The 19,912-nt window shown below is 57.0% G+C and overlaps 2 protein-coding genes across 10 annotated transcripts in view; one reads left to right on the top strand and one right to left on the bottom strand.

Moving 5' to 3' along the window:
- The window catches only part of SMPD3 (sphingomyelin phosphodiesterase 3), an 81,236-nt gene extending 65,351 nt beyond the window's left edge, over positions 1–15,885 (top strand). For all 4 annotated transcript variants that reach the window (XM_004744510.3, XM_013052259.2, XM_013052262.2 and 1 more), the window contains 7 exons: positions 1,986–3,521; positions 8,172–8,247; positions 8,377–8,532; positions 10,114–10,203; positions 10,481–10,544; positions 12,440–12,602; positions 12,869–15,885. In XM_004744510.3, the coding sequence (XP_004744567.1) occupies positions 2,196–3,521; positions 8,172–8,247; positions 8,377–8,532; positions 10,114–10,203; positions 10,481–10,544; positions 12,440–12,602; positions 12,869–12,970 (1,977 nt within the window). In that variant the 5' untranslated portion in view covers positions 1,986–2,195 and the 3' untranslated portion in view covers positions 12,971–15,885. The remainder of the gene's footprint in view (positions 1–1,985; positions 3,522–8,171; positions 8,248–8,376; positions 8,533–10,113; positions 10,204–10,480; positions 10,545–12,439; positions 12,603–12,868) is intronic.
- PRMT7 (protein arginine methyltransferase 7) overlaps positions 15,802–19,912 on the bottom strand; it is a 51,023-nt gene continuing 46,912 nt past the window's right edge. For 3 of the 6 annotated variants that reach the window (XM_004744514.3, XM_004744515.3, XM_004744516.3), the window contains 4 exons: positions 18,974–19,048; positions 18,043–18,203; positions 17,248–17,344; positions 16,815–17,039 (listed from right to left, as the gene is read on the bottom strand). In XM_004744514.3, the coding sequence (XP_004744571.3) occupies positions 16,863–17,039; positions 17,248–17,344; positions 18,043–18,203; positions 18,974–19,048 (510 nt within the window). In that variant the 3' untranslated portion in view covers positions 16,815–16,862. Of the gene's footprint in view, positions 17,040–17,247; positions 17,345–18,042; positions 18,204–18,973; positions 19,049–19,912 lie in introns of all 6 variants that reach the window. The other 3 variants (XM_045076215.1, XM_045076216.1, XM_004744518.3) reach the window with 3 other exon arrangements.

Genomic DNA, 19,912 nt, shown 5'->3' with positions numbered 1-19,912 from the left:
TCTGAATAGACACACCTGCTTCCCCCAACTAAACTTACAGGGTTTCCTTCAAAGCAATTTCCCCTAAAGAAAGTAAAATTCTTGTGAAATGTATTCTCCAGAACCAGACACAGACACCAGCTAAAGTTCCTCTTTAAATGTTAGCAAGTACCCTGTCCCCACTAAATCAGCCCTGGAGATGTGGCCACAGGAGTGCACTGAAGTGACAGGTGCATCTCGGAGACCTCACCCCCCCCTCCTTGCACCTCAGGCCTGGAGGCAGTGCAGATTGACCTCCAGTCACCCACCCACTTCCTGAGCTCCTGCTGGTGTGGCCCCAGGACCCGTCAGGCCCCTCAATGCAGTCCCTTCTTCCAGGAAGCTCCCAGGCTGCTGGGAGGTGGCTGTGACCCATGAGCTTTATGACCTGGAACTGCAGAGACCAGGCCATGCACAATGCAGACAGGAGCCCCCCAGGGAGCTACCTAAGCCAGCTGGCAAGGAGAGGCAAAGGGGGCAAAAGGGCCTCTCTGAGGAGGTGAATTCTGAGCTGAGTCCAGAAGAAAAGGGGTGAGCTCGGTGAGGGGCAGGGCAGGGACAGGAAACCACATTCCACCAAGTGGGATCCGGGCACAAGGGAGACGGGGCTGCAGACATGGCAGGCCTGGCTAGGACACAAGATAGCCAAAAAAGGGCCCACAGAGGGTTCTGTGGGTTTGGGGTATCTGAGGGATGGTCAGACTAGACAGAATCCCCCAGCCACTGTGTGGAACTTGGCCTGAAAGAGACGCAGCCAAGACAGTACTTGAAGCATCATGCACTCATGGACCAGCACAGGAGTTCCAGGAGAGGGACAGATGCGATGTGGGGACTGAGGGGGAGGCAAAACCCAAATGGCACCCAGGTCCTAGCTGCAGTGCCCAGGGAGGCAGGGGGAAACGAGCGGTGGGCCAGGATGGATGGAACGTGGGCACAGACCCCCACCCTCCATGGCACCAGGGCAGAGGCTGGACTGGGTCAGGGAGACAGTGAATAGGAAGTGAAACCCCCAACAGACTGGGTAATGAAGACTCAAGATGTTGGTTATACCAGCTTCATCACACAATGATCTCCCATGGTCCCTGGAGGCTGGGCCAACACTCCAGACTCTTGGCCTTTCTTAATTCTACGTTCAGCACAGTAATTCCCTGGCAGCCTCTGCTAGGCAGGGCCCTAAGTCCTGGTCTGAGGCTTGTGCCCTGGCTGGGACAGGAGCCCAGGGTGGACTCATTCCTCCAGCCACGGGCCTCAGCTGGGCCCCAGGCTGCATCTCAGGCTTAGGGGAGAAGCTTGGGCCTCACAGCTCCAGGATGCTTCTCCAAAAGTCAGAGGGAACATCATTCTGGATGTGGGTTAAGGCCCGAGCAGTGCCAGGATCCTGGCTGGTCAGAGATTTCCGGGGTTGGGGTCGGGGGTCAGCAGGGGTGGGAGGGCAAGAGTGGGCTGATGCTGCAGGATGGGCACTGTGAGAGCCTGGTTGTGGGCGGAGCCCTCCTCTCAGGGGTCCTCCTGCCAGCGACACTGCCCTGCACCCCAGGACTCTCTGACCCCATGTCTCTGCTGTTTGCTCCCCCTCTGTTTTGACCTGAAGGACACTCAGTGACAAGCAGGTGTATTTGAGGCTCCTCTGAATCAGGCACACCCCTGGCTCCTGGTGGTCTTCTGGCTGCTCCAGGCCAGCGTCAGGCCCAGGCACCCTCCAGGATCCCCAGGCTGCCTCCCAAATGCCCACAGAGCTAGGCCCCTCCAAAATCTGGGGTTCATTTCTGAGCCGTTAGGCTACAAGATCAAGACAGATGTGGTCACGTCACCAAGCTGTTTACTCCAAGGAAACCAAACACACTCAGACAAACAGAATACTCCTGCTTCTGATGGAGGAAGCGGGAACAGGGTGAGGGAGCGAGTGACCCCAACGTCTGACCTGCGCCCCTAAGGATGAGTAAAGCCCCTTATTTTCTGTCTTACAGGCTCCCTGGCGGGCCTTGGTGGCCCAGTATGGCGCACTGAGGTGAATCATGCCTGGCTGGCCAGCACTCACCACTGACCACCCAGAGACGCATCTCACCAGGAGGTGACCCCTCCTCCACCTGCTCCCCCACCCCACCCCTCGCAAGAAAGTGCCCGCGCTGCCACGGACACCATGTAGTAGGGCCGGCCGCGGCGCCCAGTGAGCTGCGATGGTTTTGTACACGGCCCCCTTTCCCAATAGCTGTCTGTCCGCCCTGCATGCCGTGTCCTGGGCGCTCATCTTCCCATGCTACTGGCTGGCAGACCGGCTCGTGGCCTCCTTCATCCCCACCACCTACGAGAAGCGCCAGCGGGCGGACGACCCGTGCTACCTCCAGCTGCTCTGCACTGTGCTCTTCACGCCCGTCTACCTGGCCCTCCTGGTTGCCTCGCTGCCCTTCGCCTTCGTCGGGTTCCTCCTCTGGTCCCCACTGCAGTCCGCCCGCCGACCCTACGTCTACTCCCGGCTAGAGGACAAGGGCCTGGCTGGTGGGGCGGCCCTGCTCAGTGAATGGAAGGGTACAGGTCCCGGCAAAAGCTTCTGCTTTGCCACTGCCAACGTCTGCCTCCTCCCTGACTCGCTGGCCAGGCTCAACAATGTTTTTAACACCCAAGCGCGGGCCAAAGAGATTGGGCAGAGAATCCGCAATGGGGCCAGTCGGCCCCAGATTAAAATCTACATTGATTCGCCCACCAACACCTCCATCAGTGCGGCCAGCTTCAGCAGCCTGGTGTCACCGCAGGGCAGCGATGGTGTGGCCAAGGCCGTACCCGGGAGCATTAAGAGGACGGCCTCTGTGGAATACAAGGGTGACGGCAGCGGGCGTCACCCCAGTGACGAGGCTGCCAATGGCCCGGCCTCCGGGGAGCCGGCGGAGGGTAGCCTGGAGGACGCCTGCATCGTGCGCATCGGAGGCGAGGAGGGGGGCCGGCCCCCTGAAGCCGACGACAGCGCTGCTGGGGGCCAAGCCAGGAATGGGGCTGGTGGGGCCCCCCAGGGCCAGACACCCAACCACAGTCAGCGGGACGGGGACTCGGGGAGCCTGGGCAGCCCATCGGCCTCCAGGGAGTCCCTGGTGAAGGTGCGGGCCGCGGCAGACGGCGGCGGCAGTGGGGAGCCGGGCGCCACCAACAGCAAGTTCCCCTACAAGGCCTCCGGAGTGAAGAAGGCGGCTGCGCGCAAGAGGCGGCACCCGGACGAGGCCTTTGACCACGAGGTGTCCGCTTTCTTCCCCGCCAACCTGGACTTCCTGTGTCTGCAGGAGGTGTTTGACAAGCGGGCAGCCGCCAAGTTGAAAGACCAGCTGCACGGCTACTTCGAGTACATTCTGTACGACGTCGGGGTCTATGGCTGCCAAGGCTGCTGCAGCTTCAAGTTTCTCAACAGCGGCCTCTTCTTTGCCAGCCGCTACCCTATCATGGACGTGGCCTATCACTGTTACCCCAATGGGCGGCGCTCCGATGGCCTGGCCTCGAAAGGGGCGCTGTTTCTCAAGGTAGGAAGCTGTGGCCATGCCCCGGGGCACACAACAGCCTGTGGCAGAGCCTTGGTCAGGGGGCGGGGAGGACAGTGGGCTGCAGTCAGGGGGTCCTTCCACTCTGGGAGGGCTGGGGACAGGCCAGGCCTCTCCTGGAGCTGAGCCAGTGGGCGCCCAGCTTGGGGTTCAGGCTCAGACAGGCCTGGCCAGGTGCTCTTGGGCAAGTTCCTCAGGTCTCTGAGCCATTATCTCCTCATTTGTAAGAAACCTAGTGCCTATTCATGGGGCAGGGAGTGAGCTTGAGGCCTGGGAGGTCCTTGTGCCAGCAGTGAAGATGACAGCGGTCAAGGGAGGAGGAGGCGGCAGGGGGCCCCTGCCCACAAAGGGGCAAACGCCCGCTCACTTAGGCCCACAGCCTCACTGGCTGGGTGCCCCCTCCCTCCCGGTTCTTGAGCAGCTGCCATGCCAGGCCCTCTGCCCACCAGCCCAAGGCTTCGCTTCCATAGTCACTAATTAAAGTGAATCATAATTATTTCTGCTAATTTGGATGCAATTGCAGGAGTTTTTAGACCATGGTAATTTGGTCATTACCCGCTATCTTCTACTGAGCCTGACACGCTCCGAGTGTTGACTTTTTTGTTCCCTACGCAAAAGCCATTCTCGGCGTTTCCAGAGTTTTGGGAAGCACCATTTGGCCAGATGCTACAGGACCCAGACCCCACACCAGAGTGCTCAGTGGTTCTTCTGCAGCTCTGTAGGCCCACAGTTTGGGGTCCTTAACTCTTCTCTCACAGCCTGAGATGCTGAAATTGAATGAACTCCTCTTACCTCCCCATTTTGGCATATGGTTCATCAATGTTCTGTTCCTTGGATATATTTTTGTCTCAGCAGCTGGAGTGACTTTCTGGGGGAAGGAGGGGACGTGTTGTCAAGCTCAAGAGAAGAGCGTACCCTCTCCCTCCCACCTGCTCTGCCACAGATGGTTCAGAAGCTGGGGACCCCCTTGGCCCTGCCCCCAGCCCACACCCTCGTCTCCCTCCTTGGTCTGGCTCCCCCGACCACCTTGCCCACCAGGGTGATGACAGTCTTCTTGGACGGCCTCTCTGCTGCTGACATTCTTCTCACCTCTCTGGCCATTCCTTCCAGGCTCCTGGTCAGCCTGCCCAGCCTCGAACCGCTGATGCTCCCTCTGCTCCTTCACTTAAAACTGGTCTGCAGCTATGTTTGATTAACAAGTTTCCTGTGTTGGCCGACATTTAAAAATCAAGATATTCCACCTAAAATCTAGTTTGCAATTTCTGTCCGACCTTGCAGATCTGACAGCATCTGGCAGGCCTCCTCCCACCTGTCCGGCTCTCAGCCCGAGCTGAGGGTCGGCAGCCCCCACAGCAGGGCGACCCGACCTCACTTCAGTAGGCCTCTTCATTTCCAAGTGGTCACCATGCCAGCACCCCTCTCCCTGCACCTGCCTGGGGAAGTCACTCCACAGACTCCATTTCCACACCTGCTTGAGGGCTCTTGCATTTGTCCCAGCCCACACCTCTCCCCTGAGCCCCCAACCCCATATCCGGGTGCCTCCTGGACACCATCCTCTTTCACTTACTATCTGCCCATCTCCATCAGCCAGGTTCCACCATGCCCGCTTTGACTCCTCCCTGTGCCCTGAGCCCCCTCCTCCATCCAGGCTCCTAATTTCACTTTTCAAATACGTCTAGGTCCACCCCTCACCCACAGCTGCACTGTCATGGCCCAGGCCACCATTCCTCTGCATCTGCCTTTGTTTGGGGCTGTCCTTCCCCTCCCAACTCCATTCCCCTCCAGTGCTCTCCTGGGTCTGACTCCTGCTGCCCACTTCCTGCTGCCTCAGGGAGAAGCCTAGCCTTCAGTGCTGGGGGGCTCTGCTCCAGTGTCCCATTCCCCCAGGAGCCTCCATGCCTGGCTCCCTGTGTCCCGGCCCCACCCTGGCTTGGCCACGCCGCCTCTGTGAAGCTTTCACAGCACGGTCAGCAAGAGCCAGCTTTCCCTCTGTGGGACCCTCAGCCCTGCTCCCCAGCCCGCCTGCTGCCTGCTTCTCCGTCACACAGAAAGAATGCGCCATTTGAGCCCTGTACACAGCAGACCCAGCCCATCTGCTGGGGAAAGCGTTCCTGTTTCTCCTGCCTGGAGGAGTGAAATAAATGAGAATTCAGGAGACAGGCCCGGGGCTGGGGGCTGGAAGGCTGCAGGTGGAGACCAGTGCTCCTTCATCTGCATCCCTTCTCCCCCCCCCACCCACTCTGTGGCAGGTCTGTGCCTGAGGACAACGTGCTTTCCTAATACCGTCGCACCCTGAGAAGGGACTGGAACCCCTGGCTGCTCCTTACGTGTGGGAAAGCCTGATTCTGGGCCCCTTCTCTGTTGACCGTCTTTGCCCACCATGACTACAAGGCACAGCCTCTCAGTATGATTGTTTTTCCAAGAGAAACACAAACCTCTGCAACTCCCAAGGACCCGAGCCGGAGCAGAATCAATCAGTTCAAGCACGTAGGGAAGTAGGTCCTGGCAGCTCACAGGGCTGACGGGGATGACGGAGAGCAGGGAAGTCACCAGAGTGGCGGAGACATGGGCTGGATGCGGCTGAGGGACAGGCAGCTGGTAGCTGGGTCCTTGTGGCTGTGTCTTCCCTTCCTCCCGCTGTACTCCTGAAGGTGGTGGGGCCGGGGGTGGGGGCGGTGTTGAGTGGTGCACCTCACCTGTCCTTGTGCAGGTCTCAGCACAGGCAGGTGACACCAAGTGCTGAATGAGTGAGGGGCTGACACACTAAGACCCTAGAGTGGGTGAAAAGCCTGGCAAGTCACCAGGAGTTGAGAAAGCAGCAGAGTAGGATGAGGAGCTGGGCTCGGGGCAGCAAACATCTGATGTGAACCGGCCTCGGCCAAAAGAGCCTCATAACCCCGAGCCAATTCTAGTATAATTGTAGCATAACCCTCCGACTTGTTGTAAGGCTCTAGCAAGGCAGGGTCCATGAAGCTCCAAGCCCTAGTGCTCACAGCATATTATTTCGGGGGAACAGATGCATTGCCCCAAGAATACAAGGGGACAGAGCGCCATCGTGTGGCCAGTGGGGGCACAGTGGTTTTCTTAAAAGATCGTGTTGTGTTTTTGCAACGATGCACATGAATGATATGTGATTTTGCAAGACACTGTGGGGGGGCGGGGGGGTGGTGGTGGTACTGAAAGGCCGAGGTTTGAGGTTTGGGTCTAGATTGTGGGCCAGAAATGACTGGCAAACATGGGACTTCATAAACAGCCCCCAATTCAGGCTGTACTGCCCATTTTCAAGTAACCAGATGTTCATCCTGCTGGGCATTGGAGAAGGAGAGATATGCATCCATCCAGGCTGGGAGAGGAGCTGAAGAGCTAAGAATGCCTAATGATGTGGAAACCCATATGGAGGAGAATAATGCCTACCTGACTTCGGCAGCACAAACAAAGATGGAAGCCTCCCCAGGCTCTCAGATTGGAGGGCCGGTGATGTGGCAGGGCTGGCAAGTCCAGACCACTTTTAGCTGGGGGATGAGCAGAGTCATGTTCAGCAGATAGATATCCCTTCGCTATAAACTGGCCTCTACAGTCCCCTTCCCTGGACAGTTCCCAGGGTCCAGGATCTCATTATCATAGAAAACCCATTCTGGAATGGATTAAAGAAGTTTGGGGAAGACTGCTGAAGTTCAGGTGGGAGGAAAGCCCAGAGAGAGAGAGAGAGAGACCTCTGGGGAATGGCAGCCACAGATGATCTAAGGGACACCCCTGGCAGGGAGCAGGGGGGATCTCCCATTGCAGCCTCTAGCAGCTCTGCCGGGATCAGAGGCCTGGAGAACAGCGGGCTGGGCAGCATCACTTAACTCCACAACCATAGCCCCATTGGCTCAGGCTTGCAGGGGGGTCACCACTGGGGGGGGCGGTTCGGGTGGTCTGTGATGTCATTACACCAGCCTGTGGAGACACCCCACCAGGATCATTAGCACTTGGGCACAGAGTCTCAGAGGAACCCCCCCCACACACACTGCCCACCCATGAGGTCACTGCATGACAGGTGCCAAGGAGATGGAGGCCATAGCTGTCATCTCAGATCAGGAAACCACTGCCCAGAAGCAGATGAAGTGGCTTCTCGTGGAGCCACAGGGGCAGAGGCTGGGGAGAGAGCAGAGGGCAGGGCCCTCTCCATGTCAGGAAGGGTGTCAGGCTCTGAGGCTGGGCTGTTCCCAAAGGGAAGCCTGGCTTAGACTTTGGAGGAATGGGCTCCAGGGTGGGATGAGGCCTAGGCTGTGGCTAAGGGAAGGGAGAACAGCCATCAGACAGGAGTGGGCAAGGAACTGAGGGGCTGGCATGTGAGGGTCATCCACATGGACACTCGTCACCAGGAGACGGCCAGGTTATAAGGAGGAAATCAGCGGGGATTTCTGCATTTTTCCTCCTATAATGCTTGCATGATTTACTAGTGGCACTTAGCATGCCAGAAGCTGGTATTTCTTGATATGTCTGCCTCCCATACTAGACCAGAAGCTCCTGGAAGCATGACCTTGCTGTTCCTACCTGGGCCCTAGTGTAACCAGGAGCTGACAGAAATGGGCTTGTACTCAGGATAATGTCGACTTCATCATCAACACCTCCCTCCCTCCCCAACAGGTGCAGGTGGGAAGCACACCTCAGGACCAAAGAATTGTCGGGTACATTTCCTGCACACACCTGCACGCCCTGCCAGGTAGGATCTGGCGGCCTGGGCTTTCCAGGGGGTGGGGCATCAGCCCCCCACAGGCTGGGGTCGGCACCCCGGTCTAGAGAGGGTCTCACTGCAGCTCCGCCATCTAATCTCTCCGGCTCTGCCCCACAGAGGACAGTGCCATCCGGTGTGAGCAGCTGGACCTGCTTCAGGACTGGCTGGCTGATTTCCGAAAATCTACCTCCTCGTCCAGCACAGCCAACCCCGAGGAGCTGGTGGTGTTTGATGTCATCTGTGGAGATTTTAATTTTGACAACTGCTCCTCAGGTGAGGTGGTGGTCCTCCCCAGTCGGGTCAGCTCCTGGGGAGGGCATGGGCTCCAGGCACAGCAAGAAAGGCTTGGGTTTTTCAGCTTGAAGAACTTCCTGCTCCTCGGGAGCATGTGGGTGAGATATTAGCAAGACTGTGATTTCTCTGCCCCCTAGAAATCCTAAAATGAGAAGAGCCCACGCTCTGCCTAGAAAGCACAGAGGCCTCCTTACAGGAGACAAAGAGATGCCCTAAAAATGAACTCTGACAAAAAAGCCTCGGGGCCTCTGAAACTCAGACTACGGGCGAGTCAGCTAACACTACCCACCAGGTCCTCAGTCATCTCTTGCTTTGCACCGGGCATGATTCTAACCTCTAACGGCTGTTTCATTTAAATCTCAGAACTACCCTGACGGTGAGCATGGTGTTGATCTACAAGGGTGGGAGAGGAAGCGGAGACCCAGACAGGCCCAGTAACTAGTCCAAGGTCACAGAGGCAGGAAGTGGTTGAACTGGGATTTGAACCCTGGTCATTATGCCTTTAACCACTAGGTTAAAAAACTAAAAACTAATCAATCATGGGCAGTGTTTTAAAAAATTGACTTCAATAACTAATCTGGTGATCACGTGGATCTCAGGGACCTCCTGGGAGTTTGTGCAGCTCTGAGCTTCTCCCTGCCAGAGGAGCTGATGGGAGCAACACCAATTCCCACCCCACCCCCCACCCACCCACTGGCTCCTGGGCTCCTTCCACACCAGCCCCAGCCCAGGAGAAACTACAGAGTTTCACCCCATGAGTGACATGGGGTCTGTGTGCTCAGGCTTAGCCCTCAGGGAAGGCAGGAGACCTGAAGGTCCCACCTGGAGCACCGTGCGGTGCCCTTACCTGGTGGCCGCTGTTTCTGTTGGTTCATGACCCAGAAATCGACCTCTGACAATGGTGAGTAGGGAGGACAGTGTCTGCCACGGAAGGCACAGCCCCCGATCCTAGCCCACGGTTCCCTCTAAGTCACGTGCCTGGTCACATGCCTGGGTCCAGCTTCAAAAGCCGGTGCTCCTGGGATCTTCCTGCATCAGGGAGGGAATGCAGCATACAAAGGAAGAGGCTGCCGGAGGGTTCCACCTGCTCAGGCCCCACATGGTACCTGTCTTTCCTCCCAGGCACTTTCTGGCTCCATGAGTTGGCCGGACAAACTGGAATCCAGGGCAGGCCACCTGTCTCTCTCTCCACCTCGTATGATCACTCCTCACTCAACCTGGGCACCCAGGTCCATGAGGGCTGGACCGCTGGCCAGGGCAGCATCAGCTGGCCCCCTACAGGGTTTGCCGCCACATCTGGGCACCACCTGGAGGGAGCCCAGGAGGAACAGAGACCACTGTTCTCAGAAGATAGCTCAACCTAGTGCTGGGCGTGGGGGGTGGAGGGGCATTCTCAAGGACACAGAAAACCAGTGACAAACGGACCACAGAGCACACCCAGTGGCAGTTAGCCAAGGGACTCAGTGCTATCTGGTCAGGGTGACTAGAAGCAGAGACAGGCAACCCTCGAGGACAGACACCCTGTGCCCCACAGCACTGCCTCCCTCTCTCCTCGCACAGATGACAAGCTGGAGCAGCAGCATTCCCTGTTTACACACTACAAGGACCCCTGCCGCCTGGGGCCGGGAGAGGAGAAGTCCTGGGCCATCGGTGAGCTGGGGCTGGGCCAGAAGGTTGAGGGTGGGGGCACCAAGGGAGGACAGGGGGAGGGTACGGCCAAGGCCCGACTCTACACCACGATTGGGCTCTCCACAGGCTTCTCAGGAAGACTTCAGGCCCTGCCCCCAAAACCCCACGGCAGGGGGCAGGGCCAGTCAACTGCCCAGGCGCAAAGCCCTCACTCAGGCCTCCTGCCCCGGGGAGGCAGCCCTCCTAGCGGCTGGCTGGGCCCTGCCTGCAGTGACCACTCTTGCCTCCTTGTTCCCAGGTACCATGCTGGACACAGACAACCTCTACGACGAGGAAGTGTGCACCCCTGACAATCTGCAGAAGTAAGCAGCAGTCGGCAGCCTTATGCCACGGTCATGCAGGGGAGGGTGGTTCCTAGGGCCGGGAAAAGCACTGAGCCCTGACTCTGGTGTGGGGAGCCGGTTGTGCCGGGCAGAGTAGAGCACACAGTTCCGTGGGAAGGAAGCCTGTGAGGGCCTCAGGGACTGAAGGTGAGGTGGGTGGAGACTCACGTGGGGTGGGGGTTGTGTGCCCACAAAGAAGCCTCCCACCAGGATGAGGGTCTCGAGGTGGCATTTCCTACATCAGCACCAGAGTCCAGGCTCACTTTGGAAGAGCTCAGCCTGCCATCCTGTTGAGGAAGGGATCTTCCGGGAAGGGATCTCTCCAGGCAAGGGCAAGGGTTGCCGCAACCCTTGTGGAAGGCCTAGGGAGATGGCCTGTGTTGCAGGATCCTGGCAGCTGGTAGCCACCAATTAGGTAAATTAAAATATGAGGGGAGCTAATACAAATCAGTGTTCTCAAAGTAGAGACAGTTCCATCCCAGCCAAACTTCATACTTGAACCTGATTAGGCTTCCATAAAGAGACATTTGAGAGGCCAGCAGCAGAACCAATTTATAACTCACAGCCTCAGACTGCACAGTCAGGGCGGTGGCTCCTCACAGCTAATTTGAGCCAATTAATTAGATTACAGACTAAATTTGAAACATCATCCTATGCTGAGAAAATTATCTTTTTATGAGCTAATGATTAAAAAATGACTATCAGTAACTCTTAGATCACTGATGCTAGAATTAATTATCAAAGGCAAAGGACAGTAATAGATTATATTTCTGAGATGTAGTGATGTTCTGCATGTCATTAGTGTATTTTACTCAGGGCTGATAAAAACCTTGTAGAAACCCATGTTTGCTGGCTGTGCACGTCCAGGTGCCCCTTCCATGTGTCCAGGCATCAGCCGGCCCACAGGGCCTGTGCGGTGTCTGTCGGTGCCTGCCCTCTGCCAGTCTCCTGTGAAGGCTCTCCACAGCGGGGCCCTGGGCTCCAGAGAAAACCTGGCCGGAAGGGAACAGTAGACAGGAAGTCAGAAGGCCTGGATTCAGGGTGTTTACACCCCACCCAAGCACTTCATACACCCTGTAGACCCACACTTCTGCACCAGTGTCAGTTTCTTTCCTCCAAGAAATGGGATGGCAGACACACCCCATGTTTTTTTTCCCCCAAGTTTTATTGATCTAAGTCATCTCAACACCCAATGTGGGGCCCAAACTCACCATCTCAGTATCAAGAGTCACAAACTCTTCTATAGATGCCCCCCTACACAGTTCCTTTCTCAGCATGCCTGGTCCCCGAAACATCCTGGGGCCCACAGTGATCATCCCTGTGTCAGAAGAGAGCTCATGTGGCACGGCCACTCAGAGATAGACAGACCCAGGAGTCCAGTCCCAGAATAGGGCCTGGGTGATCTCCTGGCTCCCCCAGCGCCCTGCTGATCTGAAACAACAGTCCCAGGAGGTCTGGGGATTCTAGGAGAGACGAGTCCCTAAGGTTCCCTGCAAAGACCCTTTGCCGAAACAGGCCCCCACCCACTGGCTCCAAGCAAAGCCCTGTTCTGCTCCTGTTTCCGTCTCGGCCCCAGGTTCTGGGCGATGCTGTGTCCAAACTTCAGCCACAGCCATGCCCAAAGTGGACACAGGACGTTCCCGGACGGACTCTGGAGCAGCACGGCTCAGCCAGGAATTCATAGGCTCACACTGAGTGTCCCTCCACCCAGGCCCCTTCTGGCTCCACGGGAAGACAGATCTTAAACACAGGGTTTGGTCTGACCTGCTTCTCACTTGGGCATGAGAACGTGGCTCTATACTCAGGATCTGGGGCCTGGGGAAGGGGGCAAAGGGGCTCACCTCACGTCCTTTGCCTTCTTGTGTGTCGAGCAGGGTCTTGGAGAGCGAGGAAGGACGCAGGGAGTACCTGGCCTTCCCCACCAGCAAGAGCCCTGGGGCAGGCCAGAAGGGACGCAAGGACCTGCTGAAGGGCAATGGCAGGCGCATCGACTACATGCTGTACGCGGAAGAGGGGCTGTGCCCGGACTGGAAGGCCGTGAGTCGGGGGCAGGCTGGGCAGCCAGGCCACGCCTGTAGATAGGGGACCCTTGCCCTGCACCCCTCAACAGCACAGAGCTCTCCTCTGAAAACCAGACTCGTCAGTCCCAAAGACCCTGGGGCTCCATGTAAGGCTCCCACCCCTCAGTCTCCAGGAAGATCCTGGCCAGTTCCAGCCCCTACCCCACAGCCCCACTCCTGCCCTCTGGGCCCCTCCTTTGTAGACTAACCTCTGGATCTAAAAGGAATGCTTTTCCCCAACAGGAGGTGGAAGAATTCAGTTTTATCACCCAGCTGTCCGGCCTGACTGACCACCTTCCAGTGGCCATGCGGCTGATGGTGTCTGCAGGGGAGGAGGAGGCATAGACCAGCCACGTCATTCCGAGCAGCAGGGCCTCTGCCAGCCCTTGAGCCGCAGCACCTCTCTGGCCGTGTCCCCTCCAGCCAGCACCCCTGGTGCTGGGGGAGGAGGGCAGGGACCCGGGGGTAGCCTCAGTCTGTCCCAGGTGAGCTGGAACCAGCGCCGCCCTGCACCTCTGGGCACTGACTGTGGACAGAGTCAGGCCGGCCTTGGGAGCCGCAGCTGCCCAACAGTGCCATTCTTTCAAAACATGATTTTCTACAAATCTACAGCACAACCTAGTTTGTAACCCGGGGGTTAGTATGAGAACCGGGTTTCTGTACTCTTTGTATCTCTTCTCAAGCTTCGTCCAGGGTTCATTATTTTTGTCTGCTGCCATATCGTCTCGCATGCCTGCACCCTCGCATGCAAACTGCCCGCATGTCACGTGCCACACCGTAGCCACACAGACCCCTAACTCGGGCCTCACCCAAGGCCGAACTCCAAACACAATCAGAACCAGCCAAAGAAGCATTCCTGGGCACAGGGCCGCCAGCGCCCGCCTCCAGCTTGGACGGCCAGCAAGCCGGGACCATGAGGATGTGTCCAGTTACCAGCAAGCCCCAGCTCTTCCCAGGGTCTTGCATTCAAGGGCGATTACATTTTAAAAAGAAAAACAGAAAAAGAAAACCACCCTTCACTTTAGAGGGTCTGCAAACCATGAGGGAGAACCCTGTTTGGGCTCCCCCTCCCAGCCAGCCAGGGCCCCAGAGGCTCCCCCAAGAGACTTCAAAGTGGGCAAAGAGAATCTGAGACAGTATCACTCTTTCACAGGGAAGAGGGGAACTCATGCTATAAAAGGGTGGGGGTGGGGGCTTCAGGTATTCCAAATGATGAATTTATGGCTTCTCTTCTGTCAAAACCAACCACAACCTTCTTCTGCCTGATCCCACTTCCCTTCTGGACACCTCTCTGGTTTGGGACCAAGCTTTCCCTGGCTGAGCTCAGGAACTGTCTGCCTGCCTCTGGAGTGAGGCTGCAGCTCTGTCCTCCCAGGCCCATCCTGAAAGGTGACCCAGGGGCCCTAGATGAAGAGGCAGAAAGCCCAGGTGCAGACTGGCCTGTCCCCTCCCCCTCACCAGTATGGAGGCTGGGGGTGAAGGCCAAGGGCCACTGCTTGCCTGGGGCAGCACATGGTACTGGTTAGCATCTAGGCCCACAGATGCTCCCTCTGCCCCCACGGGACCAGGGCCAGCCCTGGGTACCCGGGCAGGACATGGCAGAGCACGCAAGGGAGGTCCGCAGCTCCCCACTCCACAGCAGCCCCGCCTCTGCCCACCTGCCTTTTAAAACACACCCGGGATTGTTCCCCCACAGTCAAGCAAGGGAGGGAGGGGTCTGATTCCCAGTGCAAGGACCCTCCAACTCGGAAGACTATTCTTGTCAACCCCCACTGGTCTCCCCTCCTTGAAGCGCCCTGACCTTGTGCCCACTTGGCTCAGAGCCGGATCTGCCCAGCGAGGCTGGGGAGTGCACCAGGACCCTTCAAATACTAGAAGCCTCCTGGCGCCAGTGTGCGGACGCTGTGCCTTGTCACCCACTTGAGCTGCAAGAGGGACCCAGATTGGGGTTGGGGGGGTGAGCAGACAACCACCCAGAGGCAGGCCCTGTGCTGGAGGAAGACACTTCAGAGAACCACACACATGGGGGCACTGGTTTGTCCCGGGCAGTGTCTGGGCTGAGGGCCTCGCTGCAAGGAGCATTCATTCCCTAAGCCCCCAGCCCCACCTCGAGTGCAGAGCCAGGAGGGCCTGCTCACCGCTGAGTGCAGTCCCGCCAGGGCTCTCTCCCTCCGAGAGCCTGGCCTCCACAGTCCTGGGCAAGGCTCCGTGGGGTCACAGGGGACCCTACTCCTAGGAGCAGCCAAGAAGCTCTGCTCACACAGGCAGGGTCCAACTGAACATGCTCAATGCCTGGTTGGCTGGGACTGAGCCATGGCCTCCAGGCCTCGAGTCAGCTATGTCCAGGAGAACAGGAGAGACAGAAGCCAGGGTTCCTGAAGCAGAGAAACACCAGCCCCGCCACCAGCCCTCCGAGGAGCCACTTCCCACCCAGGGCAGCTCTACGAGAGCGCCGCGGCATAGGGGCACCTGCTTCTCTCCCTCCTCACAGGGCGGCCTTAGGCAAGTCATACCTCCCTGTGCCTCGGTCATTTCCTGCCCTAATGAGGTCGCCTCTGCCCAACCTGGCCCTGGCATCTGGAGCCAGGCCAGCCTGCATCCCACGCCCCCTCGCGCTTCCCTCTGGCGCAGCCTCATTGCTGAGGCCACCACTGCCGACCATACGTTTCATCACGGCTGTGGGATCCTAGGACCATGCACAAGCCAGACTTTTCCAGTGTGATTTTTTTTAAAAAAAGAAAGAAAACACTACCAGGATCTCAGATTCTGTGGCATCTAGGCCTAGGAGGGGTGGACACGGGGGTCATCCAAATCCCCACCCACGGCCCCACGCCTGCCCCAGGCCCGGCCTCCTCCACAGAAGCCAGGAGGCAGGGGTCAGCTTCGGAAGGAAACGGTCATTTCCATTTGTCCAAACCACCTTGAGTTTTAAGTATGAATATTAACCTTGATGCTTTTTAACTATTGTATTAACTTGCTGAGATTTAGAAATACTGTTTTAAAAAAAGAAAAAAAAAACAATTTTTTAATTTCTGTATTTTTTTCTGTATTGTATCCTCATGGGACATTAGGGGTTTTATATGGTAAGCACACCTAAGGTTTTGGTAAAAATATTATCAAATATATATCCAGACGATTCTTCCCTAGAAGAAAAACAATCTTTACACCTGATAAAATATTTTGAAAAGAGAGGTGTTTTTTCCCTTTATTGGTGCTGAACGGAAGGATAGATAATAAGAAAATAAAACTGTGAGGCTCAAGGCTGGTGTTCTCTTATTTGAGTGACAAGCTGGGGCCAGGCTATGGGGGGCCCACCTTTCCTGCCTCCGCCCCCTCGTCCAAGCAGCATGGGAACAGGCTAAGTCTGCCCCGAACTGCTAGAAAACCAGGCCACCTGGGTTCCTACTATCTCCTGTTCCATCCGGAGTGGGAATAAAGAATGAAGGGCATCTCGAGTTGGGAAGAAGCAAGGCTGGAACCGCCTCAGGACACTCTGGTCTTCCGCGGCAAAGCAAGGGGGCCAGGCTGGGGTGGGGTGGCTATATGGTACCTATCAGCCCAGGCCTGGTAGTTGGCAGGAGGTCCTTCTGCCAGAATGGGGGCACACAGGAAAACGCTTTACCTCCTGGCTCCTCCTCCTGATGGCTGGTTTCCCAGGTCTGCATCTCAGGAAATGCTTTGAGACCACCTCTTCCCTATCCTCTGAGCAGCAGTCGGATGTCCAGGTGTCAAGTCCCCGTCACCTGCTGATGCTGTGTATTGAGGCCAGATGCTTACAGGTGTATCTGGGTAACGTCACCCAACACATAAGGACAGCCCTGCCATGCTCTTTCAGGACCAGGGCCTAGCCACAAGTCAGCAGCTCTGCCTCTAAACGCCACTCCTAGGCCAGGCCTCTCCCACAGGGGCAGCCCAACCACGCACGCTCTTCACAGCTGAGAGCACACAGCCACCCAGCCCACTCCCAGCACAGCACAGGGACATTGCCAAGTGAGAGCTTCTGGAGTGCTTCAGACCTACAGCAGGGAGGGCTCCCTGGCCCCTCCTCAGCTCCAAATTCAGTCAGCAGATGTACTGCCTGTCACACCCAAAGCAAGGAACTGGCGGTGCAAAAATGCAAAAAGGGAAGAGGGCTCCTCAGAGCCCAGAGATTTAACTGGGCCCTGAAAAGAGAGGGGCCTTCACACCATTCAGAGCCCAGAGCCCTCGGGCCACTTTATTTCTCAACAAGTGAGGGTCAGCACCCGTCCTCCAGGGTGTCTGAGAGCGTGAAATCCATGCTGATGTCTCCAGTGTGGGGGTGGAACTCCACGGTATAGCTGACGGTCCGAGGGCCGCCTTGCGGGACCCGGCAGTCCGGGCTGGTGAAGAAGTACACAGCTTGCTTGCAGTGCGGGTTCCAGCAACAGTCCCCCTGTAGAAGCAACAAGAAGATAGTGAGGGCTCCTGGCACCGGAGCCCCCTCCTGGTCAGCCTCCAGCCCAGGGCCACTCGCCACAAGAAGCTGCTGCTCGGGCCCAGGCCACGGAGGAGTCGCGATCTGGCTGCCTATGCGAGGGATACCCAGAGGAGCACCAGCTCGCAGGCTTGGCCTGCTCTGGGACTCAGGTACACAGCACTACCTTGTCGTCTGGAGGCTTCAGGAGGCCGGTGCTGACAGTGCTGTCCGGGGTCAGGTGGTATTCCATCCACAGGACGGCCCCATGGCTCCTCCCAGGCCTGGGGGTAGGGGGGATGTTGGGCCACAAGAGAAACAGCCATGCAAAAGATGGGCAAGCATAGCTATAGCTTCCCTCTGCCTTCCAGAAACCACTGGTCTTTCCTTCCTGCCCAATCAGGAAGGCTACTCAGCTAAAGGCTACTTAGTGAAAATATTGAGCAAAAAGAACCACAACCAAAGCCCCACTTGCTCCCTGTACCCTGTCCAAGCACTCAGAGGAACCATGGGGCCAGAGTGTTTCCTCAGGGAAGCAGCAGCTCCTCCCTGTGAAGGGCGCTGGAGCTGGATGGCCCAACCGTGCCTCACAATGAGCAGCCCTTACCAATTCCTAAGCCGCTTTAGTTCCCAACAGAGTTCCGGAAAAATGGCCCAATGAGTAACCATAGCAACCAAAAAATCACATTTCTCTACAGCTCTGATTCTCATGCCGCTGAGCTCAACAGGCACTGCAGATGTGGGGGGATGTGCAAAGCCCACTCTGGCTCTCCCTCTCCACCTGCACACACCCAGGGGCTGTGGGGACCCGCCACAGACTCAGGGCCACTTCGGACCAGGAAGGGCAAGGCCCAGATAAGGAGGCCATCCTACCCACGTGAAAGCCACGGAAGTAAGTGCTTAGCCACCAGAGCAGTAACTAGACTGAAAGCAGGCCCCACCCTCTCTTCCCCACCTGCTGCACCCTGGAACCTGTTCTCACCTCCTCAGCTCGATGGAGCCCTCAGCACGGACCGGGTGTGGGGGGACTGGGTGCCGAAAATCAAAGGTCAGGATCTGCTGGGGCTCGGACAAGCAGTGGCACGGGTACTCCCACAGCGGGTGGGGCTCGGCCTCCTTGCTCTCCCTGAAGTCCAGGGCACGCTGAGAAGGTTAAGGGGAGGTGAGGGTGTGCAGAAACAAAGAGCCAACAGCCTAGGGATGAGGGGCTCATGTCCAGTCTCCAAGGTCTAGGCCCGTGGTCCTTCACCCCCTTGGCCCAGGTCCCTCAGAATAACTGCGGCAGTCGCCTGGGACAGTGTGTCCTCACAGAAAGACCACAGGCAACTGGAGCAGACCAGCTGCCTTCTCCCTCCCCACTACTGCACTCAAGTGTCTCTGCAGCAAGCCGCTTCACCTAAGCCTCATCATCTGCCTTTTAAGATGGGATGACTCGGCCAGTCTCCTCAGCTACTCTGAGAGCCAATGTCTGCAGTGGTCAAAACAAAATAAAAACAAAACAACATCTGGCACTTGGACATGTGCCCATTCAGTGACCTTTCCTGAGCACTACAGCTGCCAGGTCATCCCTACATGAGGCTCCCAGTCCAGGGGCTCGAGACAGGAGTCACAGTGCCTGGGGACACTAGCCTTCAGCTAAGAACGGGGCCAGGCAGGAACGCTGCCCCGCAGGTGACCTCTGGGCTGCCGCCTGAAGGTCACATACGAGCTGGTAGCAAGGAGAGTGTGTAAAGCCAAGCAGGGTGCAGCCCAAGGGGCAGGGGTAATGGGTGGGGTATGAAACGGGGCCAGACTCAGGAGCCACAGGCCCACTTGCACTGTGTAAAGGAAGGCCAAGTGCGAGGGACAGGACGCCGTGGCCATGTGAAGCGGGTGGATAGAACACTGTAGGGAGGAAGTGGGGCCCCACCAACCTTAATCATATCATCCATGATGTGCACATCAAAGCCTTCACAGTTACCACAGGGACTCCGGATCCGCCACAGGTCCTATAAGGAAGGCACAGCCCTTGGTGACACTCAGCCGGAGACGGTTATCACAGGTTCCGTAGGATAGCACACCAGCTCCCGCACCCACCCACAGGCACGCAAGCGTCATGACAATAAGAGGAAGTGTCAGTGAAATCAGGCTGGGGGTGGCCCGGCCCCAACCCTGAGGCACACCATGTTCCCCCACGCTTGGAAGAGAGCCCCAGGTTGACAGGGCTGAGAGATGATCAAGGATCCAGGATGGTCGCTCAAATCTGCCAAGTCTCACATGACCCCCAAGTCCTCTCCCAAAGGTGGACAATCGGCCAAAGCCACTGGGATGGGGTTTCTTTGGGAAGAAGTCTGTAAACTAGTTCCTGAGACTCTGCATCTATGATCAGGGCACGAGGACAATGGGAAGGAGGGGACCAGAAGTGCACAAAGGCCCACCAATTCTTCGTCCCATTCCCTCCTGGGCCTCAAAAGCCAGAACTGCCATGGAAATCTCATCAGGTAAATAAACAACAGGGAAGAAATGCCCAGAAAATAAGCCACAGAGCCATTGAGCTGCCAACAGATGAAGCTGCTCTTATCAAAGAAATATCAAAGAAGGTTCACTCTACTTCTAAGGTTGAAAGCATTTCAAAATCCTTTTAAGAAGAAATGCCTTTCCCAAAACGACTTTGTGACTGGCTCTGCTTTGATGAGAAAATTAAAATGAAGCTTTTCAATTTTTTCTTGCATAAAGAAGCTGACTTTACATCTCAAAATGCTTTTAACAACTGGAGCGTCAGCTCTTAGTAAGAGCAGAGCGAGCCGAACAGCATGTCTTCTGAAACTCTTCACTTATGCTTTTTAATTATTCTGATAAGGGATAATTGTAAA

This window comes from Mustela putorius, unplaced genomic scaffold, assembly GCF_011764305.1.
Source record: "Mustela putorius furo isolate JIRA1106 unplaced genomic scaffold, ASM1176430v1.1 tig00000174_pilon_pilon_pilon, whole genome shotgun sequence".
Classification (NCBI taxonomy): Eukaryota; Metazoa; Chordata; class Mammalia; order Carnivora; family Mustelidae; genus Mustela; species Mustela putorius.
Note: the sequence above shows the minus strand (reverse complement) of the source record. Positions and strands in the feature narration are given on the sequence as shown.